General features: G+C 40.0%; 1 protein-coding gene across 1 annotated transcript in view; it reads left to right on the top strand.

The window, feature by feature from the left end:
* The first annotated feature begins 1,244 nt into the window (after positions 1-1,244).
* Positions 1,245-27,788, top strand: part of LOC124281114 (tripeptidyl-peptidase 2-like) — a 35,184-nt gene continuing 8,640 nt past the window's right edge. The window contains 23 exon segments of the mRNA XM_046717127.1: positions 1,245-1,416; positions 10,449-10,577; positions 11,652-11,849; positions 12,420-12,544; positions 13,047-13,144; positions 14,093-14,158; positions 14,776-14,930; positions 15,253-15,329; positions 15,693-15,820; positions 16,226-16,325; positions 16,617-16,750; positions 17,882-18,012; positions 18,395-18,572; positions 19,564-19,721; positions 20,883-20,959; positions 21,095-21,201; positions 22,138-22,292; positions 22,949-23,065; positions 24,183-24,283; positions 24,448-24,547; positions 25,862-25,999; positions 27,037-27,258; positions 27,260-27,282. Of these exon segments, the coding sequence (XP_046573083.1) occupies positions 1,255-1,416; positions 10,449-10,577; positions 11,652-11,849; positions 12,420-12,544; positions 13,047-13,144; positions 14,093-14,158; positions 14,776-14,930; positions 15,253-15,329; positions 15,693-15,820; positions 16,226-16,325; positions 16,617-16,750; positions 17,882-18,012; positions 18,395-18,572; positions 19,564-19,721; positions 20,883-20,959; positions 21,095-21,201; positions 22,138-22,292; positions 22,949-23,065; positions 24,183-24,283; positions 24,448-24,547; positions 25,862-25,999; positions 27,037-27,258; positions 27,260-27,282 (2,879 nt within the window). The 5' untranslated portion in view covers positions 1,245-1,254.

Genomic DNA, 27,788 nt, shown 5'->3' with positions numbered 1-27,788 from the left:
TAACAGTTCCAGTAAAAATGTTTTTGTGGATAAACGTCTTCACTGCTCCAGTAGAATCAAAGATGGCACGTTATATCACTGTGAATTAGCATTAGGTTTACCCGAAATGCCAAAAACCGGCGAGCGTGTGTATCGTGCTAAATCACTCCGGTCTTCAGGAAATCCAGGATTCGAACCAGCCTGGGCCAGTTCCTGTCAGAACTGAAGGACCCAATTCACAACTGAGGCATGTCCCTCCCAAACCCCAAGAGACTTTCCGATTTGATTGCTTGGTGTTTTACGCCGCACTAAGCAATATTCCAGCTATATGGCGGCGGTCTGTAAATAATCGAGCCTGGACCAGACAATCCAGTGATCAACAGCATGAGCATCGATCTACGCAATTGGGTCCGATGACATGTGTGAACCAAGTCAGCGAGCCTGACCACCCGATCCCGTTAGTCGCCTCTTACGAACAGCATAGGTAGTTGAAGACCAATTCTAACCCGGATCTTCACAGGTGTGTCCGATTTGAAGAAATAAGGCTTACTTTGCATCACTGACTCCTTGGAGGTTCGATGGTGAAGTAGGTTCAAGGCAACCTGTTGTTGGGTGGTCCCTGTCTGCATGTTTGATAGGGCTGCGCAATATAACCGGTTTACCGGTATTTACCGGTTCAGACATGAAAACGATACGTATTGCGATATGCTGATCGAAAACCGGTATTTTGACTTGCATTCGGAAAACTTCGTTACACTCGGAAATGTTCGGATATGTCCTTGTTTCATTTGTGCCAAATATTATTCACATTTTTAGTTTATCATGATTAAAAGTTGTTATTAAAGCTTAATCAAGCCTAGTGATTTTGTTGTGTATTTGCTCTATAAATCAAGAATTAACTCGATTATAAGTAGTTTTTTGTTTAAAAATACTTCATGCAATATATTGCAATACATATCGCAATACATGCTTTCGCATCGCAATATATCGCAATATGAAAATTCTCTGCAATACCCACCCCTAATGTTTGACATCATTCCCATGATAGCGTCTCGTTTAAATATCTATAACATTTAGAGATTTAGTTACTGGCCTGTGTGACCCAAACCTTTATATAAATTTAAAAAATGTAATCCACCGTCACATAAGATTCAACATCATAGTGCGATAAACAATAGATTGTTCGCGTGTATACAGTCTGTTTCGCGGAATATATTACCGTAAACTAATCACGTCATTTATCGCGATACATTACGAGACTTCATTCTAGCCAACATGGCGACTTCTATAGACGCTGAATTTCCCGTTGACGGTATTTTACCTAAGAAAGAGACTGGAGCGTCTGTGTACTTGTCGAAGTATCCTAACTACGATGGCAAGGGAGTGGTCATCGCTATCCTTGATACGGGAGTCGATCCCGGAGCTCCTGGATTACAGGTACTGTTCAGCTGAGATTTTATTCCGAGTGTACAACGAATGATTCAGCATTCTGACAGTGACACGCACTAGTTTTGCGGAATCTTGTTTATATCCATCACGCTTAGAGGGTGACTTCGTCAAACTTAACGTTGTTCCCAAATCAGATGAAGGTTGTCGTTCTGTCAAAATCGGTTACAGTGACACGTAAGGATAGACAAAACATTTCTTAATCTTACTTTTTTCTACAGTCGTGGCTCTCTCTCTCTTCGATTTAAGATTAATCGATGCTGAGATTACCTTGATAACGCTGATTCATTTTGGAAATAGCCAAACAATACATCAAGTTGTGATGGTTTTATCAAGCAACCGTCATACGATGAATTGCCAATATTGTAGACGCATAAACATGATAAATGACCATTAACAGGTCCTCTGAGAGTTCATGAGCTCATCAGTCACACTTTCATGATCTGGGAGAATGTGTGCTGTTGGACGTGTTCCAAATTGTTGACACTCCAATGATTATGTGAGCTATAAATTATGAACAGTCATCACTATGGTAATCCCTCAAGCCACAAAGGTAAACAATGAATAATAAACTATAAAGTTGCCTCACTAGCCAGAATATATCGTCAAGTCACACAAGTTTGATCGTCATGTAACTTCGATCGCCCATTTTGAATGGTAATTGTCGCAATACGTAGCGATAACTTACGATATCTGCAGTTTTGATCTCCTGGTGACACCACTTTCATTCGTTTTGACCGGAAAATGTTTCGTGTCAAGTTACCAAATGTAAGTTATAGCTCATTTTCAGCAAACAACTACTTTTTAACCCTAGATCAATAATTAACTTTATCAGCTCAAATAAAATGTAAACCGTATAAATTTCACACGTTGTAAATTTTACAGCACCCGTCTTCTGTTTGTTTACGTTGCTGGTCTAATTGTGACATGTCCAGACACGTGATATCCTTGTCAAACTTTAAAACTTTGGAAACAAGTAAGGGCCATTTCTTATAGAAAACTTAATGCATTTTGAGAATTTCCGTGAATTTGTACCTGATGAAGTTCGAGCTATTGCCTCATTGATAAATACAATCTTGGCACAATGTACCCACCCGACATGTCAGCACAGAACACATTGACGTTTCTGCAAGCCAGTTCGTGGTGTTTGTCTACTTTCTGAGGTTTGATGCCCGTCACGATGAGCCTGAAGAATAATTCCCTGCACAATACTTGTATATAAGCTTAATATTTGTGACTTTTCATCGTTTTTTGGAAGTATTGAAACATAAAACGAACGTTTCATGGACATAAATACCATAAAATTACTTGGGACTGCTCTAGCTCTGAATTTGACACAAGAGATCGTCCTTACAAGTCATCCTGTTTACGCGACAAGCCATCCGATCATATTATGATCGAACTTATGTGACGTAGCTTTCTGGGTCACTTGTGTTGACAGTGAGAGGGCGGCCATGCCGCGATTGTGAAGAGCAGTAAAAATAACTGGATTTTTTCTGCATGCGCAGAGCGTGTGAAAAATATCCACTGGCATGCTTCCGGTTTTGTCGTATGTTGGAATATTGCTGAGTGCGGCGTAAAACTAAACTCACTCACTCACTCATTATATCAGGTAATGCAATTTATAAGCCATTATATAATTCAAAATTACTTTCAAGTTTAGTTACAAAATTTGTCATAATGTAGGTTGCAAACTTATTTCAAAATTACCGCAGCCTGTTGAGATTATTTGTAAAAATGTCCATAGCAACACAATGGAATTATGCTCGTGTCAGTGAATTTTCAGTGAGAACTGGAGATGATATTCATCATATTCATCACTGTACTTTCTTACAGTGTTACTGGGAATGAGGCAGTTCGTATTCCCCATTTATAAAATAAACGGAAAGTCAAGAGAATTATGTCTGAACATTTAAAACACCAAAACCGAAACAAAACAATAAACCAATGAAAAATCACCCACACTGCACATTCACCGAAAGTGTGAATGATAACTATGCTTCTATGAATGTCTTCCCAATAATGGAAACTATTTCTAAATAATAATATTTAACCCTGGGGGTGGAGCTCTATGGACGTGTTTGTCCCTCAGCAATATGTCTAACAATACTGACGATGCTGACTGATTAACACTTTCATCAGGTATAACCATGAAAGGCACAAGATTTTAAACCCACGTGAATATGCATAGACCCTAGCTAAAGACGAAAACATCTATGCCTTCTGTTCAGTTACTTTCTCATTTTGGGCATGTTTGTGGCACATGGACAGTGCTAGGTCCCACAGCTCACTGTGTTAAGTCACATGGCATTGTTACACAAATCTGAGATAACACTGATTACGGTATGTGATCTGTCAGCTTGTTTAAGTCCATGCTCATGGTTTTAACTGAAATGATCTGTGACTTGCATCACATAGGTCTTTTTTACAGGGTGCCATTTCATCATAGTTTCTGCATTGCACCAAGATTTTGACAAGTGCAATCTGCATTGAAGAGATAACTGCACAACAGATAATATGGATGCACCTCACACATTACCTGAGAAAATAAAACAAGAAAGATGTATGTAACATGTTATATTTAGGATTACACTTTCTCAGTGATAGATTCTAATAGTTTTGGCGGTTGAGTCCCATCCTGGATTCGAAACCACATCCTCAGAATCAGGCACCTACTGACCAGCACACAAAGTCAGACTGTAGGGCTGGGATGATACACTATGTCACGATACGATACATATCACAATATTTTACCTGCGATACGATACATATCACGATAAATACACCTTGAAAGAATGACACGGTATCAAGATTTTAAATGATTTATTTCAAGGTATTTGTGCTGAACAATAACACTATTATAATAAACAAACAAGTAACTCCATCATACTTGTGTATTTTTCTAATTAAGTACTGTAACATGTTTAAGATAATACCGTTTTGAAAAAAAGTTGTGTATCGATACACCAGTCGATGATACGATAGCTGTATCAAACTTAAATGTATCGCGATGCATTGGTGAATCGTCCCAGTCCTATCAGCCTGTGTCTGTGATGATGACAGTTTTTATCAGTGTTTCAAAATGGAAGTATTGAAGAGTAATAAGGGAGGAATTGAAGTAGCATTAGATGGATTGTTGTACACAAAGAAGGTTACAAATAAGGGTAGTATTAGGTGGGAATGTTCAAGCAGAAAATGCATTAGAAATGTCGTGGGTCCATGAAGACATCGTTGACAATGGAGAATCCAGTTCTTGTTACATCTCATAGTCACCCAGTTATACATCAGTTAAGATGTACAAAGATGCTGATGTTCTAGAATGATGCTTTAGATGATTACATGTGCCATGAAAATATACCAAGATGATGCATTATTTTATGAGATAGAGTTGGATCATGTTATTAGTGCTTATGATCAATACTGCTTGTTTATGAGGAAAAATAAAAAAATATTGTATGTCATTTTTAACACTGTTGGTATTTTGTCAGCACTGTGCAGACATTTTTTTCCTATGGGATTTTGTCAGGGTGGGATTTTGCCCTACCCTCGTCTAACAAAATCCTGAAAAGGCAATAAAGTATTATTCTTCTAAACCATGCCTGACAGGGGGGTCACTCATTCGCGTGACTGCCTGGGCATGGACAAGGAAATTTTGCATGTCACACAAAAACACGTCTGAAAGTGTTATAAAATTTGTTAGTCATTGATAGTTGTTCATATTATTGAATGACATGGTGAAACTGTAAAAAGAGGAAATGAAATAATCAATTTTGACAAAAATGTACAGAATTTAAGCAATATGTGACGATATTTAACAGCGAATTTCACCTATGTGCATATTTTTATTTAAATTGTGCATACTTAAATTTAGTATTTTCTGGAAACTCATTCATTGTAGATTCAAAATATATATGCAGCTTTTGAGGCTGACAACTGATTGTCCAGATCACATACTTTGTGTGTCTCTCTGACAAGTGGAAATAACTGCTGAAAGCTGTGAATGCACATTGTCATTTAGAAATTAATCAAATATAACATGGTACATAATAAATGTCATTGTGTACGCAAGGTATGATATATTTTTATCCCCCCGGCATGTCGTGAGGGGGGTATACCGGTAGTCGACACCTCATCCGTCTGGCCGTCCGTAAACCATTCAATATTTTTCTGCAAAACTTTGTAGATATATCAAACAGAATCTAAAGTGGTGCCTTTTGCTATTTACAGACTTTTGTGATTTATTATTTTCTCGGTTTCCATGGAAACGATTCAGACTTAGTTTCAAAAGGGAGGGGCGGACCTCGTTTCTGGAGCACAACTTGAAAACTTCTTAATATCGTTCAGCAAAACTTGGCAGATATGTGAGGCAGATCCCAAAGTGTTGCCTTTTTGCTATTTACAGATTTTTGTCATTTTGTATTTCCTTGGTTTCCATGGAAACAAATTGAACGTAATCTCAAAAGAGAGGGGTGACCTTCGTTTCTCGAAATCCGATTAATATCTTTCTTCAAGACTTGGTATATATATCAAACATAAGCTAAAGTGGTGCCTTTTGCTATTTACAGTTTTTTGTCATTTTTATTATCCCCACGGCATGTAATGGGGGGGGGGATATGGTCTCCGTCCGTTCGTCCGTCCGTAATCATTTTGTTTCCAGAGCATAACTAAAAAACCGTTCAATATTTTTCAACAGAACATGGTAGATATATCAAACAGAACCTTAAGTTGTGCCTTTTGCTATTTGCAGATTTTTGGCATTTTTATTTTTGCCGGTTTCCATGGAAACGACTCAGACTTAGTCCCAACAGGGAGGGGTAGGCTTCGTTTCCGGAGCACAACTGGAAAACTTCTTGATATCTTTCAGCAAAACTTGGCAGATATGTGAGGCAGATCCCAAAGTGGTGCCTTTTGCTATTTGCAGATATTTGTGATTTATTATTTTCTCAGTTTCCATGGAAATAATTCGGACTTAGTTTTAAAAAAAGTCATTTAAGGAATTTAAGTAACTGTCAGATGATTTGTACTTTCAAATATGTGGGGGCTGGGGGGATAAATCATCTTCTGGTGACTCTTGTTTTCCTTGTTTTCCATGGAAACGTTTTGGACTTAGTCTCAAAAGGGAGGGATGGGTTTCACGAAAACCATTCAATAACTTTCAACAGAACTTGGCAGATATGTGAGGCAGATCCCAAAGTGGTGCCTTTTGCTATTTGCAGGTTTTTGTCATTTTTATTTTTATTGGTTTCCATGGAAATGATTTGGACTTAATCTCTAATGGGAGGGATGGGTTTCGTTTCCAGGATTTTGTTTCCAGATCACAACTTGAAAACCGTTCAATGTCTTTCTACAAGACTTGACAGATATATCACACAGATCTTGAAGTATTGCCTTTTGCTATTTGCAGATTTTTGGCATTTTTATTTTGTATGATTTCCATGGAAACGATTTGGACTTAGTCAAAAAAAATCAAGTTGGACTTTTAAGTAACTGTCAGTTGATTTGTTCTTTCAAATTTATGGGGGCGGGGGGATTTGTCATCTTCTGATGACTCTTGTTTTATTTTGAATTAAGGAGTTGCTGTGTACTGGGATGAGTACATTTACATTTCAGCATAATGCATGGTGTGTACAGTACATCAACACACTTTCTTTATTATAACTTAGCAAACCCTGCCATTCAGTTAACAATGGTGGTCTGTAATGAGGATGAACAGGATGTGAACATTGTGCAGATTGAGAATATTATTTCTTTCGGTTTGTTTAAATCCTGTATACATAGTGTAAATTTAAAGCAAATGATGTTAATTAAGGGCGAAAATTTATGGATGTCAACATCTATATTTATGACATCCATAAATTCTCGCGTAAATGTTTACCACTTCTAAATGCTGCTCAAAGCCTAAATATTAATGAGTCAGGTTGTTGAATATTTTACGGACTGCACTCAATGCAGTTTGTTTATAAGGATTTTAAAACAAGCCAATTTGAACCTGCCCCAGTGCAGTGTCAGAAGGAAATCTGTTCTATGAACACTGAACTAAATTTAGCGACATGCCATCATGACTAAAGTACATGGTTAACATTGTGTTTAAGTTCATTGTAACTTAACTCAAAAGAATCTTGCTGTAACCATGGTGACAAAATAAATTATTTAGTATACATGGTATATATCATTATTTATCTTACCTCACACATAGTGTCGTTTTCTGATTGGCTTAGCAAATAACATTTTCTATGTTACCTGCTGGAAATGCCGGACTGGGGGAATTTGTTTGGTACTTCGTGTTAGTAGTGTTGGGGCTGTTGCCTAACTCCGGTACTCCTCATTATGATCCAATACTTGTGCTTCAAACAGTTCAAAATTAACATTAAGGTGTTCGGTATGATAAATACATTGTTCACTGGTCCCTCGGGGCCCATGGGCTGATGTACCCTCGATGTTTGTTAAACAAACATGGAGGGTACATCAACCCATGCCCCCCTCGTGACCAGTGAACAACCTATATTGTCATTGTTTTTGTTGAATTGACTTTCTGCTGTATGAATAATCTTTGATGTCTCATATATGTGTATGATGAGTGACATCACTATGATTACTGATTGAACTCATCTCAACTCATTGGCCATGCTGTTATACTATGTACAGGATGTAAAACTACAAAAAAGTACAATTTGATAATCAACGTATGCAGTATTATGACAATAACGACCTGTAGATATGACACCTATGCTGTGTTATTTTGGGGATTGTGGGGTAGAAAAGTGGTTAAAGCGTTGGCTCGTCAAGACGAAGATCCAGGTTCGATTCCCTGTTCGGGTACAATATGTGAAGCCCATTTCTGACCAGTGTCCCCTGCCATGATATTGCTGGAATATTGCTAAAAGTGGCATAAACCATACTCACTCACTCACTGTATTATTTTGTGGCTCCTAAACCCCTAAACTGTTCAATATTTCTAGTTGTATACCATGTATACAGATCGTTCAAGTAGTAAACTGCTCCAAATTTAATGATTTGGGATTTTATTAATTTTTATTTTATTTTTATAATTTTTTATGTTTACATGATGAAAAGTTGGATTTGTCTGAAACTGAGGGTTTAGCAGCACATTCATGTCAGCCATCTAATGATTTTATGTGACTATTTTTTAATTTATGTCTTGTTTGTTATTTAACGATTAAACTAGAAAATAATCAGCAATCTTTCATCCTCATTTCTCCGTATCCCGTTACACCAAGTGAATAATTTCCTATTAAACAGTAACCGGTATATCCATGTTAATTTTCAGAAATGGAATGCTACTCACACCTGTGTGTCTGAACAAGCATATGTTGCTAATACGAGCAATAATAGTAATTGGTTGGTCTACAGCAACCCATGCTTGTTGTTACTATGTTAGAGGTGAGGTGAGGTGAAATTGGGTTTTACGTCGTACTTGAGAATATTTCGCTCATATGACGACGTGCATGCGGGTGTATGTGTAAGTGCAGCTGCTTGTACTGGCCCAGACTTAGCTGGTTTTATAGTGCTAGCCCGCTGAGATACCATGCCGCAGTGAAGCATGAATACCCCACTCAGACACATTATACTGACTCCGAGCCGACCAGTCCTTGTTGTACCCATTAATGCCGAGCGTCAGGCAGGACCAACAAGTACCATATTTTAACGTCCTTTGGTATGACCGCGGTCGGGGATCGAACCTGCGACCTTCCGCTCTCCGGGCGGACGCTCTAACCACTACACCACGGAGGTGGTCTTACTATGTTAGAGGTGACTGATGCGTTATTTGGATGGTCAGACTGGCTGACATGGGTGTCGTCGTATCCCGTAGATCGATGCTCATAATGCCAGTCACTGTCATCATTATCTGGTCCAGATTTATTTATTTACAGAGCCCTGTCACATGGCTGGGTAACAGCTTAGTGCAGCCTTGAACAACAAACAAACAATCAAGCAATAGTACATGTATTATGACCTTGTTTTGGGTTACTACATGGACGTTCACCACAGAACATGTTGAAATATTTAGTTTGAGCACAATCATCTGTCAATGTATACAGTTGTCATCAGCTTGTGCTACTGTTTGTCATCATCCAGTGTGACTCCTCACATTGCTTAGACATGATAAATACCATATGACCATAACATCATTATCCCCCGCCACGAAGTGGGAGGGAGATATAGGTTTGAGCTCTGTCAGTCCATCCGAGATGATGGGGACAGATTTTCTCAAAAACCGTGTTACAGAGTTATGGCACTTGTCATGTGTTTCTTGACTTAGCGCATGGTATCCCCGATGGGGACAGATTTTCTGAGTAACGCAACCATTATGATTAGATAGGGAAATTAAATGTGGTATGTGTTTTCAGTACATGATTGTTGTGGTGGAGTTAAAAAACAGGAACCATGTTACTATTTTTAATAGAGTCATGACTCTGTGATCTTCTCTTTGCTGATATAACATTAATCCTCTCACAGTCTCAGTAGTCATTTCACAGCTTGTGTATCACTATTTGCAGGAAGAATAAATAGTTGTCAAAATAGGAACAGAACGCTGTGACAGGTGATATTGATAACTACAGTCAAATCCGAAAGAAGATCCAGTCCTAATTCCTCCGCCTAAGCATTTGTTTATCTAATGATTTATTAGGGGCACCTTATCAGTTCCCATCTGATTAGCACAGACAGGGATTTCCGTAAAATCACTAACCTGCCTTTTGAACTCACCCGTCAAAGGCGGAAAGGTGTGTTAATTGGATCAGTTTGCTACACCAATCAACTTCTCATTGACTGACTTCGGCTTATGTATACAAGATTGCTGTTGTTTGAATCTCATGGGACCAAATTTTCTTCTCGAGTCATCGTGTGTATTTATGAGACGAATTCGTGTAACCGGAAATCAAATGATGACAACTATAACAGGGAATGGTCGGGACCGACAGGTACTTCGAGTTATGCATAATATTCGAGACACCGGCATTCGACTCATCGGGATTTGACTGTATGTCTTCTTGTTGTTTCAGGTGACCAGTGATGGTCGTCCTAAGATTATCGACATAGTGGATGCTACCGGGTCCGGTGATGTGGACACTTCTCAAGTGGTGGAGGCAGTGGCAGGGGAGATCACTGGCCTCACTGGCAAGACACTCAAGGTATGGCCACCTGGATCTTTCACACATACCAGTGTGTATTATTTTCCTTACCAGAGTTCAAGGTGTTTCCTGCTATTCTTCATGGTTATTACGTTCAAGACAATATTGACTACATCCTCAGATTATTGCAAGAGTAAAATTTCTGTGGAAGTTGCTCCATTTGTTTACAGCTTTCATTTAGTTGGACCAAGTGGCAGATATGCCTCGTATTTTGTCATTACCCAAATTTTACCAATGCCTATCAAAAAATAATAATTTTGTTTTGCTGTCAGGAAAACATGGTCATTAATACCCTTCTGGTGTAGGTTCATGATGGACTCCAGTCATGAGTAGCTCAGTGATCAACGGCAACATTGTCTCCCCCTACATCGTCCACCAAGTTATGATCATGTGTTTGAATCCTAGATTAGCCCTGTATAAGTTTTGTGTGTAATATACCTGTGCTGGTGGGTTGATGTTACAGAAATACCACTAAAAGCTATGTCCTACCAACCCACTCGTTCAAGACTTATGATGGTGCCAAGTGTGCTTTTGATATTTTGTTTGAAGCAGATGTGTGCTGCAAATAGCTATAGTGGTATGTCATACCAATTTTGGTTTTCATGTGACAAACTATTCCTTGGAAATGAAAACAGAGAAAATTTACTGGAATGAAAGTAATGACGAATACTGATTGATTTCTACTTTGCAGTATGAATTGGGATCTGATTGTAAAAAGTAGCTAAATGTCAAATTACTGCTCATAGTCTAGGTATCTGTATCTGTTCTTGAAACATTTTTCTTCACTTGCTTTTCATCACATTCGTACATTTTGAAGACATGCAGATGTACGGTTTATGCAGTCATGTTGTGAGATGACGGTATGATGAAACTAGTTTGACACCCATCAGTACCATCTATTGATGGTTAAAGCGTTCGCTCGTCACGCCGAAAGGTTCGATTCCCCACATGGGTACAATTTGTGAAGCCCATTTCTGGTGTCCCCCGCCGTGATATATAGCTGGAATATTGCTAAAAACGGCATAAAACCAAACTCAGTCAGTCAGTCTATTGATGAATCATGAATGTCCTCAGATTCCGCTGTCGTGGAAGAATCGGTCAGGCAAGTACCACATCGGTGTGAAGAATGCCTTTGACTTGTTCCCTAAAGGCCTGAAGGAGAGGATGACTAGGGAGAGGAGGGAACAGCACTGGGACCCTCATCACAGGATTGCACTTGCTGATGCTGTCAAGAAACTGGAGGATTTGGACACAAAAGTTGGAGCTTCCTTGGTATGTACTTACAGCAGAAAGCCAGTTTTATGGAATTTTGGGCGTTTTTTGGACACTGACAAACTTAGATGTGTTTTGACCCCTGATGGAGAATTGTGACCCATGTGTGTCCCCCAAACTTTTGATTCTACCAGTAGCACCCCAAAACCCATCCTTTCTAGTAGATTTTACTCCTTATTTACTATGAAATGGCATAGTTATAATTTGAGATCAACAGATCTATGTAGATAGAGAGAAATGTTGCTAAATTCAGGCTCTGGGCCTGTGATTAAGATTCAGCTATGACGTATTGGTCTGTCAAATGATAAATGCACGCCAGGTAAAGATAAGTCCATGGTTTTCTCTCGGTTAACCATGCCAGGAATCTCTGGTTTTGGATCTGAACCCAAGATGATTAACCCTTGTCCATAGTCACAACACCTCATTACCTGTGCTTATTGGTCTCACGAATATTAAATACCTTCAGTTGGCTTCACTGGGTGTTGTGTGAACATTAAGCTGACATAATGTGATGTCAAACTCACTCGCTCATAGTTTCAACATTCACCTGTAAATTGTTCTGCTTAACAGGAGGAGAAACTTATTAAGGAGGATCTACAGGCACAGGCTGATATACTACAGAGTCTTGACAAGAAGTATTCTGACTGTGGGCCTGTGTATGACTGTGTTGTCTTCTATGATGGCAATACATGGAGGTATGGGTACTACTGTGCACTTTTCCATGGACACTGTTTGGGGAAATATATTATTGAATATGCTTTTTGATGATTGCAAAATATACCAGTTGTAGGTATGCAGTTGTTGTTCTTGTGCTTGTTACGTTTGTGACAGTGTGACTTCAGCCACTATTCCAAAGCTGGAGGGTGGTAATATCCAGATCATCCTAGTAAACTAAGCTAATAAAAGACTGTATCATAACAGTAAAATATCCAAAAATTGTGCTAAGAGCCTAGTTTAGTCTTGTAGAGTCAAAATGGATTTTGGCCTATGGATCAAATTGCAGACAGCTTGTTTAAATCACTTGAATGATATTAGAATCAGGATTTGGGAGATCAGTTGATATTGATGATAATATAAAAGGGGAACAACAAACAGTTTAATTTCTTGACTCTGTTCTAAACCCCACAATATGAGGATGATACCCTGTTGTAATTGTATATATGTCAGTCCTCAGTTGTTCTATATTGTGTGTGTCAGGGCATGTGTTGACACCAGTGAGACAGGGGACCTGGAAAGCTGTAAACTGCTGGCTAACTACCACGAAGAGCTGGAGAGTGCCAGACTCAGTAATGCAGGTCAGTTACCTCCCCTTGTATGTCATCAACAGCTTCTTTGGAATGTGTATCAGTTAGACATACATGTATTTCTGTCTGCCATAGATCAAGATAATGGAAGTGAGGAAGGCCTGGATTTAATTTCCCATGTCGGTACATGTTGTAACCAGTTTTGTTTAGTTATCCCCCGCAACGCGCTTTGCATGGGTTATTAAAATGGACTCCGTCCGTCCGTGCACATTTGTCTTTTCCGGATCTGAACTCTAAAAACCGTTCACTATTTCTTCACCAAACTTGACACATAGATTGGTCTGGTGGTGTACTGGTTCCCTTTTTGGTAGTTTTGGAATTCTGAATAAAGTATTTTTGGCATTTCCATGGCAACAACTTTGACTAAAACAGAAATTAGTGGTAGTGCACTTTTCCGGAGCAGAACTCTAAAACCGTTCAATGTTTCTTCACCAAGCTTGGAGCATACATAGATCTGGTGGTGTACTGGTGCCTTTTGGTAGTTTTGGATTTCTGAATAAAATATTTTTGGCAATTCCATGGCAAAAAGTTTGACATAGTCTGAAATTGGTGATAGTGCTCCTTTCTGGAGCAGAACTTTAAAACCCTTTCAATACTCTCCTTCCACTTTTCTATATACACACCTAAATATTTGACATAATCATAACTCGTAGACATAATCATGAAGAGTATTTTGCCATTGCGGGAGATATTGATGACTTTGTCTTCTTGTTACTCTTAATTTGCTGGAAAAAGTCTAAAATTGACCTAAGACCATGCTCAAACACTTTATCCTATGTATTGGAGGTTCCATTGTATAAGTTACATTGCATCGACTTGTCTAAGGCCTTCTCACTTATCCTCAGTTTCTGTCTACTGAAATCGAACAACTTTTTAAAAAGCGTTTTCAAAGTGCTTGTACTCATGTTCTCCAAGTTGATGGTACTTGTTTTATTCCAGACATGATGAACTTCTCGGTGAATATATACAATGATGGCAATGTATTGGAAGTTGTAACTAATGCAGGTAAGTTTTGTTTTATCATTTGAATACATTTAAATCCTAAATATATGTACCCTTGAAAATCTGGGTTGGAATTGGTGATCAGCAACCCATGCTTGTTGTAGGAGGAGACTAACAGGATCAGGTGCTCAGACTCACTGACTTGTTTGACACATGTCATATCCCAGCTGCATAGAACATTGTTCATTATTGCATCACCAGATTGTCCGTTCCAGACTTGATTATTTACAGACTGCTGTCATAGTACTCATACAGCTGGAATATTGCTGAGTGGGGTAGTAAACAACAAACTAACTAAATGTACATTCATTTATACTCTGAAATAACAGGGGCGGTGGGGTAGCCTAGTGGTTAAAGCGTTGGCTCGTCTCGCCGAAGACCCGGGTTCAATTCCCCACATAGGCACAATGTGTTAAGCCCATTTCTGGTGTCCCCCGCCGTGATATTGCTGGAATATTGCTAAAAGCGGTGTAAAACTAAACTCAGTCAGTCAGTATGTCTGAAATAACAGGTATAGTTTATGATATTGGCACTTCCTTCATAGTTAAGTTGTCATCTACTACGAAGCAAGATGATTGTGATGAAGCACACTTGTCAGTTTGTATGTTCGCTCCCTCTAGGTTCCCACGGCACCCACGTGGCATGCATATCAGCTGGCCACTTCCCAGACAACCCCGAGAGGAACGGGCTGGCGCCAGGGGCACAGATCGTCTCCATCAAAGTAGGAGATACACGACTGGGCTCAATGGAGACAGGAACCTCCCTTGTCAGAGCTGTGAGTGTAAAGACGCAATATAGAAGTCATTGACTTTTATTGTTGCAACTTTATGTTTGTTTCTAAACATTTGTCTTACTATTGATATGTACAGTGGTGTATTTTATCATTAATTATTTGTCCTGTCAGTGTTTTGTGCAAGAAGTAAGAGCTTTGCCTTGGACAGTGGCAGTGAGAAAGCAGCTGTGCATCTTTAGAGAAACCACATTCTTAGAATAAGTAAGTCTCAAATCAGAATTCTCCAGACTGACATAAAAAACAGTTATTCACTAAGAAACTAGCAGTTACATTCTACCATGGGAATGATTTGTGTTATTTTCAGATGATCAAGGTATTGGAGCGCAAATGTGATTTAATCAACTATAGTTATGGAGAAGCGTCTCACTGGTCTAATTCAGGGTGAGTTCCTTCATCACAGTAATTATTACCATATTTTCCTCCTCATAAAATTCAGGATGAGTTCCTTCATCACAGTAATTATTACCATATTTTCCTCCTCATAAAATTCAGGGTGAGTTCCTTCATCACAGTAATTATTACCATATTTTCCTCCTCATAAAATTCAGGATGAGTTCCTTCATCACAGTAATTATTACCATATTTTCCTCCTCATAAAATTCAGGGTGAGTTCCTTCATCACAGTAATTATTACCATATTTTCCTCCTCATCATACATTTACAGGTATGTGTGTCATTCCGATTCTGTTATGTGTGAATGCTTTTCATTAATTTATGTGGTTATTGGCTTGTTTTGTTTTTCAGGCGTGTGTGTGATATAATCAATGATACAGTCAACAAGCATGGTGTGATATTTGTAGCTAGTGCTGGCAACAATGGCCCAGCATTATCCACAGTGGGTACCCCAGGCGGGACAACTTCAGCAGTTCTAGGTGAGTTCATCTCTTTTATGGGTGTTTTTAGGAATCAGAAAGTGCAAATAAATGATGATACTGCAGAGGCTGCTGTATAAATGGTTACATTTTGACATCATATGAGCAGCATTTCAGTCTATATAGAGACAGTCATCTCTTTCCTGCAGTTGTGTATCATTTCTCTTTACTCTGAGGGACACTCACAAAGGTGTGCAGAATTGCTTCCCTTTGTTGTGCCAGGATTCTGTGTGTGAATCCCAGATTTGCCCTGACTGTGATGGGTGAACACAATCTTAACAGCAGTAGTGCGTTTCATGAAAGTACTGTTGGATTTACTTCCGTGTTTAACTTTTTGTGTGATATGTGTAAAATACTTTTCATAACAACACGAATCCTTTCAACCTGTATGATTGCCTGCTGTAGGTGTTGGAGCCCATGTCACTCCCGCTATGATGGCTGCTGAATACTCTCTCAGGGAACGACTACCTCCAATGCAGTACACATGGTCTTCCAGGGGTCCAAGGTGAGGAATTCTACTGCAACCTCCTGGAGAATCATTTTCACCTGTAACCAGGTGCACACATTTAGTCAGAGTACACATTTCTGGTTCGAAAAGTCCTAAAAGATTAGGTGCTATAGTATAAGATTCTAGGTGTCCCCTAAGTGCTGAACTTTTTTTCAGAATTTCATACAGTAAATGTTTTAAGGATTAGTATCTCTCAACAGGGAGGATGTTTTTTTGTAATGTTTTGTATGTTTCTGTGTACTGGATACACATTTCCCCATCATGTAAAACGTTTTATGTCTGTTTTAGTCATGATGGTGCTCTAGGAGTGTGTATCAGCGCCCCTGGAGGAGCCATAGCCTCAGTACCAAACTGGACTCTCCGCGGCAGTCAGCTGATGAATGGTACCAGCATGAGCTCTCCTAATGCCTGTGGCGCCATAGGTAAGTTGACAGATGAAAGTAGAACATTTTTCACCACACCCACAGTTCTTGGGATTTTGTTGAGCTGCCTGATATCAGGTAATCAGAGTTTGTTGTTAAATGCCGCAGTCTGCAAGCCCTTTGGTTGCTTCTTACAGCTGTTGGGGCGGTGGGGTAGTCTAGTGGTTAAAGCATTGGCTCGTCACGCCGAACACCCGGGTTCGAATCCCCACATGGGTACATTGTGTGAAGCCCATTTCTGGTGTCCCCTGCCGTGATGTTGCTGGAATATTGCTAAAAGCGGCGTAAAACCAAAGTCACTCACTCACTCACTCTTACAGCTGTTTCAGCTACTAATCTGAAGCCAGTGTCTGGTAGCATTGTTTGGTCTAGTAGACAAGTTTGGGTTAGTTTCTGTCAGAGTTTTTATGACAGACTGTTCCTTTTTGGTACAGACTGCTTGTAAAACCAGCACATGTTGCTAGGTACCCCTTCAAATTTTGAGACCTCACAGGGATGGCAACCAGAGATATCAACCATTTCAGGTCTGGTCGACTCATTATAATGTTTGTTGAATACTTGTGATTTTGGAGCTTATGTTGATAAAATATAAACCATAACATGACATACTTAGTACTTCATCGAAACCATACTGGCGATTATGCTTATACTAATTACCATGTTTTAGTCATTATTACTACTAATTTACAGTCCCAGATGTACAAGTTGTTTCTGGTTGTTTCACTTTTATCTTTGCTTCTCTTAGTAACAATACATACAAAGTTTTCTTTCAATAATATGACCTTCATTTGAGTTTGGGATGGTGGGGTAGCTTAGTGGTTGAAGCATTTGCTTTTCATGTCGAAGACCCAGGTTCAGTTCTCCATGATTCTCCGGATGCAGTGTGTGAAGTCCATTTCTGGCGTCCCCTGATGTGGTGTTGCTGGAATATTGCATAAAACCAAGCTTACTCTTTTGAGTGCTGAGATATGACTGATACAAATTTCTAAGTTGTGTAGTACCTGAAATCATTCACTTTCTTTCAGTTTAACTTAAGTTTCTTACAGTAGTAGGTGGTTTTCAACGTTTACCAAGTCCAGTTGTATGCATGGCAAAACTAGAAAACCAACATGTCCTGATGGATTGTTTCAGCCCTTGTGCTGTCTGGTCTGAAGGCAAACGGAGTACCTTACACTCCACACAGTGTGCGGAGAGCTCTGGAGAACACAGCACAGAAGGTGGACACTGTTGAAGTGTTTGCCATGGGCTATGGTCTGGTACAGGTGAGGAATCTACTCAGGTTTTGAAACATAATAAGTTGATTCATGTTCAGTAGACGTTGAAGGAGCCACTTCAAAAACCTGTTCATAACAAACTTGTATGATTCAGACTAGTTTGTCTAAAACAACTTGTCTTTGGATCCAAAGATGTGGAATATTTTGCAAGCCAGAAGGTCTTGCTAAACATCTTGCAATAAAGTGATTCTTTTATGAGTCCACAGTTCATGGATAAACTGATCAGTTGTAGCCAGGAAGATACAATGTGATGTTTCTACCTACAGGTGGAGAAAGCGTTTGACTACCTGTGTCAGAATGTGATGTTTCTACCTACAGGTGGAGAAAGCGTTTGACTACCTGTGTCAGAATGTGATGTTTCTACCTACAGGTGGAGAAAGCGTTTGACTACCTGTGCCAGAATGCCGCAGAGAAGGAGAGGAACGTGAAGTTCCAGGTGACGTGTCAGGGAGGAAAGAGGGGGATCTATCTCCGGGAGGTGCCCCAGCTGCAGAAGCCCTCTGAAGTGTCAGTGTCTGTAGAACCCAAGTATTTTGAGGAAAAAGCTGGTGAGAAAAATCAATCAAATTACAAAAATATCCAAAATTGCCACCTTCCAATATCTCTGCTTGAAATTGGTTTCTGTTGTCATAGGGGCCCTGGTAACAAACAGGATGTATGAAGTCCCAGATTAGAAGCCAAAGCAACATGCCTTCATTATACTATGAGTGATTACAACACTTGGTTCAATTTCCTGTAAATGACAACATCATTGACATGTTTTAGTTTGTAATTCATGTTGTGGACATGTGAAGATTCGGGTTAGAATTGATCTTCAGTAACCCATGCTTGCTGGCAGGATCAGGTGGTCTTAACTGCTGACTTGGTTGATACATGTCATCATTTATCAATTGTGTGGATTGATGCTCATGGTGTCAGTCACTGGATTGTCTGGTCCAGACTTGATTATTTTCAGACCGTTGTCATATAGTTGGAATACCAATAAATAGTTCTTATTCTGTGTCTTCATTGTCAGTGTTTCCTGAATTTGTAAGCACTAAGTTCCTCTGTCAAGTGTGAATACATTTGGCAGATTTGCAATGTAGTAGTATTAGTGTCCTTTGTCTAAGTTTAGTCAGCTAATGAAATACGACTGTTCACTGAAGCAATGGACTATGTGTTAGAGCTGTTGCTGGTTTACTTCTTGCCTCAACCTCTTTATCTATTGATTTGATGCAGCAATTACACTGCAGATGGGACTCATGTATATACAGTTGATGTGGACCCGTGAAGATCCATCTTCAGCAACCCATGTTTGTCGTAAGAGGCAACTAATGGGATCAGGTGGCTTGCTGAATTGGTTGATACATGTCATGGAATCCCAATTGGCAGATCAATGCTCATGGTGTTCATCAGACTCGATTATTTAATGACTGCGGTCAGATAGCTGGAATATTGCTGAATGCAGCGGTCAACAACAAACGATCCATCAATACAGAAATTCTATTCATGATGGCTTTGAAACAACTCATTATCTAATATAATCCTGAATACTTTCAGCTCAAACTGAGAAGATCGAGTTCAACATCCAGTTCAGCCTGGTGTGTGAGGCACCCTGGGTTCAGTGTCCGGCACATCTGGAGCTGATGAATGTGTCCCGGACTTTCTCAGTCAAAGTTGACCCTCGGGGGCTGTCAGAAGGGGACCACTTTACAGAGGTACTTATTACTAGAATCATGACTCTCATGACAATGACAGGAATATCAGGAGAGGTTTCGACGGATTAATTTTTAGTAGAGAGTGTTTTTCAGATTTGGAAGCCTTATTGTTCATTATGAAATCGAAATGAAAATGATGCCATATGTCAGTGTTTCATGTTTATCACATGAATATGATTGTGTGTTTTTCACAAGGGTATGTTTCTTTTGTGCCTAAAACAACATTCACTCACTCACTCGCTCGCTCACAGTCTTTGCCTAAGACATTGTTATGTTGGGCTGAGATTATTTCAGTGGAGTTTAGTGTGGACTACTTTTAGAATAGTTTACTAGATCAAAACATATTTTATAGACTTTGCTTTAGACTAGGAGGTGAGATGAAATAGGGTTTAACGTCGAGCTTGAGAATATTTCACTCATATGACGACGTGCATGCGTGTGTATGTGTATGTGCGGCTGCTTGTACCAGCCCAGACTGAAGCTGGTTTTATAGTGCTAGCCCACTGAGATACCAAGCCGCAGTGAAGCATGAATACGAGCCGACCAGTCCTTGTTGTACCAACAAGTACCATATTTTAACGTCTTTTGGTATGACGCGGTCGGGGATCGAACCCGCGACCTTCCTCTCTCTGGGCGAACAGTCTAACCACTACACCACGGAGGCTGTCCTTTAGACTAGGAGCTAAAGTTGCAAAGTATTCCCAATTTCCCAATGTAACAAACACACTTCATAAATACTGCTACAGGATCTTGTAAAAGAAGATTGATTCCTGAGAGATCCAGTATTTTAGCAGACATTTGCGTGTACAATCATTCAGTTACTGAAACAGCATGTCTGGACAATCTAAATAAGTGAAGATCCGGATTAGAATTGGTCTTCAGCAACCCATGCTTGTCGTAAGAGGCGACTAACGGGATCGGGAAGTCAGGCTTGCTGACATGGATGGTGCATGTCGTGTCCCAATTGCATAGATCAATGCTGATGCTGTTGATCACTGGATTTCTGATCCTCTCAATTATTTACAGACTGATGTTATACAGCTGGAATATTGCTGAGTGTGGTGTTATACAAGAAGACATGTTAGTTATCTGATTAAAGCGATCCTCTGTCTGCATAATCTAGTGGCATTTGTTGATTGTGTTTGTCCTGTTTGTCTTCAGGTGTGTGGGTACGATGTCCAGAATATACAGAAGGGTCCACTGTTCAGGGTTCCTATCACTGTCATAGTGCCTTCAAGGTGAGCAGGGGGATTGTCGTCTGCTGTTGGTCACATTAAACTGCTTCTATTTTGATTACTGTTTTGTGGTGACTTGTGTGCATCTGCACCTAAGTATTTGATTGAGTATATTTGTATTTATCCATCTCATTACAGAGTGACAGACGGTATAAACTTCTCACTGTCCTACAAGGATGTGAGATTCCGGCCAGGTCAGATACACAGACGGTTCATCCATGTGCCTGAAGGATCAACTTACGCAGGTGGGTTCTACTGCTGATGTCCTTGGAAGCGTTCTTGTTCTGTACAGAAACAAACTTATAATGATGGATTTGAATCCCTATTCACCATCCCATGAAGATTTGGGCCAGAATTGGTCATCAGCAACCAACGCTATTAATATTATAGGATATTTATATAGCGCACATATCCAGGCAACTAGTGCATGCTCAAGGCGCTGGTATTTTTCCCTCGATCATTGGATGTCAATCTCAACGGCACATCGTTATTATCAATCTCAACTCCCTAGGGAGTATACAACTCTTGCAGCCACTATGCACCGAGTTATTGTGGCTTTCTCATCCTAACAAAGTACCCATTCACAGCTGGGTAGACTGGGACACATAGTCACAGTACTTTGTCCAAGTTTACTGCACCCACAACTAGGTGTTCGCACGTATTCATGTGGCCACCATCTGGTCAAATACCAACAGATTCGTGGGTTCTTTTAAGTGCACTGGCTCATGTACTGTACATTAGGGGTTGTGACAACACTGAAAGAGTCTGCACACAAAGTTGACTCTGAGGTTTTTTACACCCGGTTACAAGTGGGCTCCATCCCGACACCAGAACCTCGCTGGATCACTAGCCTGGCGCCTCAGCCAGTTCGCCCACCGCACCTCTTATGACGCTTGTCATAAGAGGTGACAAACGGGATTGGATGGGACTTGGTTGACACGTCATTGTATCCCTATTGCAGAGATCAATGCTCATGATGATTGTAGTTCAGTCAGTTTCATACAAACACAAGGGTTTTCACCAAAGTGGTAAACATCTTTAACATGCATCGCCTCATGCTTTCCGTCCTCATCAATCCTACAATCTATTACATAACTGAAATACAGTTAAAGCTTTAATCATTAGCCTACCTCACCATCCCCATAACATACTGTAAGGTCTTTCTTGACTTGTGTTGGCAGTTCTCCATGTGAAGTCTCAAGACACGGAGAAGAACTGTAGAGTGCTCCTACACACCCTGCAGGTGTCTCCACAACACCAGTACAAGAAGTACGAGTTTGAGAGATTTATAACAATATCCGACTTAGGAGATACTACTCAAGCATTCCCAGTGTTGGTAAGTGAACCCCGGACTGCCTGCCATTGATAGTCTCTAGAGTCAGTTTTACTGCTGGTATACACCACATAGCCACATACTATATTTCACTGCCTTTTTGGGGCACCAGAATAGTGATGTTTAATGTCATTTTGTTGACTTATGTTGCAAGTTAAATATCATAAATTCATTTTGAAAGTTTAATGTCATAATGCATTTTGCTGTTCATTATTCATGATTCTTGTTAGGTGTTACAGAATTTACAAATTCGTGGTGCTGTCACACAGATTTTGTCAGTGGTACTATCTGTGCCAATACATTGTGACAATATGGTTGAAATAGTGCTGATATGACGTGAACTTTTAACTCGCTCACTTGTGACAATAGAGAGAGTAAATATGAAAATATATGCCACCAATCATTGACAGTGGGTCGTCAAAATGGTCGCTGGCTTAAAATGCAAAAACCAACCAAACTTGTTGTTAAAATATATCACAGTGACAAGCTATATTGTCCCTTTGGCCTATAGAGACATGTGTTCATTGATACCATGTAATTGTACTAAAATGTTGGTCATATTAACTGTCATCAAATCTGTCCCACATGTTTATATACTGACTGCAGAGATAAAGATATGCATTATTTCAATATTTTGATTGATACTTGTGTGTTTACAGGATGGTGTGACTCTCGAGTTGTGTGTAGCTAAGTGGTGGGCCAACCTAGGGGAGGTAACTCTCGACTACTCCATTACATTCTATGGTTCTCAGCTTGATGCCAGGCAGCCTGTCATGGTATGTATGTTTGTGTATTGAGTTAACAGTTGTCATCAGCTCATTATTCATATTGATTGCGTTCCTTATGAAATTGTTTAGTTGGTAGCAAAAGGACCAGTTATTAAAACGAATCAGTATGATAAGAAAAGCAGGATTCTTTATGGATGAGGTGAGGTGAGTTGAAATTGGGTTTTACGTCGTGCTTGAGAATATTTCGCTCATATGACGACATGCATGCGTGTGTATGTGTATGTGCGGCTGCTTGTACTAGCCCAGCCTTAAGCTGGTTTTATAGTGCTAGCCCACTGAGATACCATGCTGCAGTGAAGCATGAATACCCCACTCAGACACATTATACTGACTCCGAGCCGACCAGTCCTTGTTGTACCCATTAATGCCGAGCGCCAGGCAGGGACCAATAAGTACCATATTTTAACGTCTTTTGGTATGACGCGGTCGGGGATCGAACCCGCGACCTTCCGCTCTCCGGGCGGACGCTCTAACCACTACACCACGGAGGCGGTCCTTTATGGATGAGGACCAAACATCACATCATAAGAAATAAAAGAGTTATTCCATAAAGTATTCTGCTTTTCTTATTACTCATCAACTTCTGAAATGCCAATCAAACAGAAGAATAATGCATGTACCCATTAATGCCGAGAGCCAGGCAGGGACCAATAAGTACCATATTTTAACGTCTTTTGGTATGACGCGGTCGGGGATCGAACCCGCGACCTTCCGCTCTCCGGGCGGACGCTCTAACCACTACACCACAGAGGCGGTCCTTTATGGATGAGGACCCAACATTGCATCATAAGAAATAAAAGAGTTGTTATCCATAAAGTATCCTGCTTTTCTTATTACTCATCAACTTCTGAAATGCCAATCAAACAGAAGAATCAGCATGATGATCTAAAGATCTCATACAAAGGGTATTTCCTACATTGACACAAGCAAGATGTAGAGTGTGTTGTTTGTGTCATTGTGTGGACAGTCAGTACCTCCATACACGTGGTTATTACAGTTGCAGAGAACATGTCTTCAGTGTCCCACTGTCATTTTCTCACTACTGATGTACTGTGTGTATATGTGCAACTGGTAAACTAAAATGTCACATTAATTTGTGTTTCAGCATGTAGCAGAGGGCATTTCACGATTCAATATTCGTTCCCAGCTGAAGAATGAGGAATGCTTTCCTTCTATTAACCTGAAAACTATGGTGCAACCTATCAGGTACAATATCTTCATCATTCTAGAACTCAAAACAATACATTATTTTCAACAATTGTTTTTGAAACTGTTAAAGTTTGAATTAATGTTGTATAGAATTGATGTTGTATAAAGAAGACTGATATTGCAGGCTTGTGATGAACTGTAGTGATTCTGCTTGTTTCCAGGCCATCTGAACATCGTATGCGGTGTCTACAAGGTGCTAGAGATTGTCTTCCAGAGAACAGACAGATCTATGGTATAGAGCTGTCCTACAGTTTCCACATGGTCAGTATTAGCACTACAGTGGTGTAAGAAGTGGAAGTCACTGTTATGTATGGGGAACTGGTCATCCAAGGTGTAACAATTCACGGGCAGTGTTGTATACTTTAGGTTTGTAGACTCCTTTTATCAAGGAGTACCATCTTCATCCTGTTGGTGGGGTAGCCTGGTGGTTAAAGCGTTCACTTGTCACGCTGAAGACCCAGGTTTGATTCCCAAATGGGTACAATGTGTGAAGCCCAGTTCTGGTTTCCCCCGCTGTGATATTGCTGGAATATTGCTAAAAGCACGTAAAACTATACTCACTCACTCACTCACTCACTCACTCACTCACTCACTCACTCACTCACTCACTCACTCACTCACTCACTCACTCACTCACTCACTCACTCACTCACTCACTCACTCACTCACTCACTCACTCACTCACTCACTCACTCACTCACTCACTCACTCACTCACTCACTCACTCACTCACTCACTAATCTGCTGGTACGTGCTGAAATCCACATGGGTACAATGTGTGAAGCCTACTGCTGGTCTCCCCTACAATGATATTGCGGGAATATTTCTAAAGATGGTGTAAAACCCAACTCACTGTACATCTTTCATCAATTAGGACATCTAATTAATGAATTCATCTTACTCACTGTTTAGTCCCCTGTGATAGGAATAATTTAAGAAGATAGTTACTATGAATGGCCAGACTGATTGTTAGCCAATGTATCCAGAAATCAAGGATTTGATCGTGTTGATGTGGCTGTGATTATGCTGCACAGAACAATAAACACATGAATATGCTTCTATGGTATTGTCAGCTTTATCTTTTTGTTTAGGAAATTATGCTGTTTTTAGATTTAATTAAAAGATTGATTTGATGTTCTGATATGTGTGTGACCGCCTCCGTGGTGTAGTGGTTAGAGCGTCCGCCCGGAGAGCGGAAGGTCGCGGGTTCTATCCCCGACCGCGTCATACGAAAAGATGTTAAAATATGGTACTTGTTGGTCCCTGCCTGGCGTTCGGCATTAATGGGTACAACAAGGACTGGTCGGCTCGGAGTCAGTATAATGTGTCTGAGTGGGGTATTCATGCTTCACTGCAGCATGGTATCTCAGTGGGCTAGCACTATAAAACCAGCTTCAGTCTGGGCTAGTACAAGCAGCCGCACATACACATACACACGCATGCACGTCGTCATATGAACGAAATATTCTCAAGCACGACGTTAAACCCTCACCTCACCTCACCTGATATGTGTGTGTATATGCCTCTCTGAGAATGTTTAGTTTCTGTGTAAATAATAATTTATTATGTTCACAGAGTAAAGCTGGTGAGGTGATGCCAGACTGCTCGTTGCTCAGTCACATGTTGTACGAGTCTGAATATGAGAGTCAGCTGTGGATGATCTTTGACACCAACAAGCAACTTATAGCTTCAGGAGATGCGTATCCTAATCAGGTACTTGTTTACATTACATTACTGAACACTCATTTTATAGAAAGTGTGAAAAATCACAAAGTTTCTGTTTAGCCAGTTTTGTGTATTAGCCAGAAATGTGTATACGGGGTAGAATTGGTCTTCAGCAACCCACGCTTGCCACAAAAGGCGACTATGCTTGTCACAAGAGGCGACTAACTTGATCGGGGGTCAGGGTCGCTGACTTGGTTGACACATGTCATTGGTTCCCAATTGCGCAGATCGATGCTCATGTTGTTGATCACTGGATTGTCTGGTCCAGACTCGATTATTTACAGACTGCCACCATATTGCTGGAATATTGCTGAGTGCGGCGTAAAACTAAACTCACTCACTCACTGAAATGTGTATAAGTAGAAATGCTTTCAAATATGATGTGTTTATAATATAATTGTGTAAATGTGGGGACTTGTTCTGCTTGCTATATGGCTGAAATATAGCTGATGTGACGCTTCATTTTAGTTCACTCACTCTTTCCGTTTGGGCTCTTTATGACTCTTAATTAATTTTGTTGCAATTTAGCTAAGATACACTTTCAGTATTTTAACAAGATGTAATAAAATTGTTTATTAGACAGTTGCTAGATAACAATCTTTGGTTTAAGATCACCGTACAGAGCTTGTAGGTTTAACCAAGTGTTACATGACTATGTCTTATGAGTGTCCCATTGGTCTTTCCTCCCACCTAAAGTTCATAGAATTGTATGGTCCCCAGGGAGTTGAGATTGATAATTGACATCCTATGATTGAGGGAAAAACAAAAAAGCACCTGTGAGCAGCCTAACCAGAACTCGTCACTATGTAAAAATAGATTATAATATGATAATAATTAAAAAATGCTTCCAGTGGGGCTAAGGGGTACCCTAGTGGTTAAAGCGTTTGGTCGTCAGCCCGAAGACACAGGTTCGATTCCCCACATGGGTACAGTGTGTGAAGCCAATTTCTGGTGTACCCTGCTGTTACATTGCTGGAATATTGCTAAAAGCCGAGTAAAACTAAACTCACTGCAATGTACTTCAGTACACATGTAAGCTGGAGAAGGGAGACTACCAGCTGCTGATGCAGGTGAGACAAGAGTCCCGAGAGAGCCTGGAGAGGATTAAGGATGCAGTAGTTCTGCTGCATCACAAGCTCGCTAACTCCATCACCCTGGATGTCTACAACCACCCACAGAATGCTCTGACTGCTGGCAAGAAGGGCTCTTCATTCACTGCCGTCAAAGGAATGGTATATCCAGTATACGTGGCTCCCCTTGTCGGAGGATAAGTAAGTCATCATTGGAACTAGAATTGATCTTTAAATCTGCATGAGATATATCAGGCTTGAGCAGCAATGCATATGTCAAAGCTGATTAAGATAATTGAGATTGCCGTCATTTATAATATTCCAATGACAGTTCTGCTTGGTAATTGAAAACAGATTGGTAACCCAATAACAATGAAACAATCATTCTGATATATAGCAACATTTGTTTTAAGTGATCAATAAATAAATAATGTTAATCATTTTTGCACAATTCACCAATTTAAACTGGCAAGTCAGGCAGTTTTTAATGATAAGGGCTTAAGGTAGTTTGGTATTCAGTTAATACAGTACAACCAGAAATTATTGAGAATTTAAAGATTGTAAATTATCCACGATAAACAGTGGACAAAGGGATGCCTATTCTACTTGAAATCACTTTAGCTGATCTGATGTCCTTGTTATAATACTCTAAAATCAACTTCCTCTTCTCTAAATCATCCATACTGAGGATCACTGAAAATGTCGTC

The sequence above is a fragment of the Haliotis rubra genome, unplaced genomic scaffold (assembly GCF_003918875.1).
Source record: "Haliotis rubra isolate DU_JTF1 unplaced genomic scaffold, ASM391887v1 Scf28, whole genome shotgun sequence".
Lineage (NCBI taxonomy): Eukaryota > Metazoa > Mollusca > Gastropoda > Lepetellida > Haliotidae > Haliotis > Haliotis rubra.
Note: the sequence above shows the minus strand (reverse complement) of the source record. Positions and strands in the feature narration are given on the sequence as shown.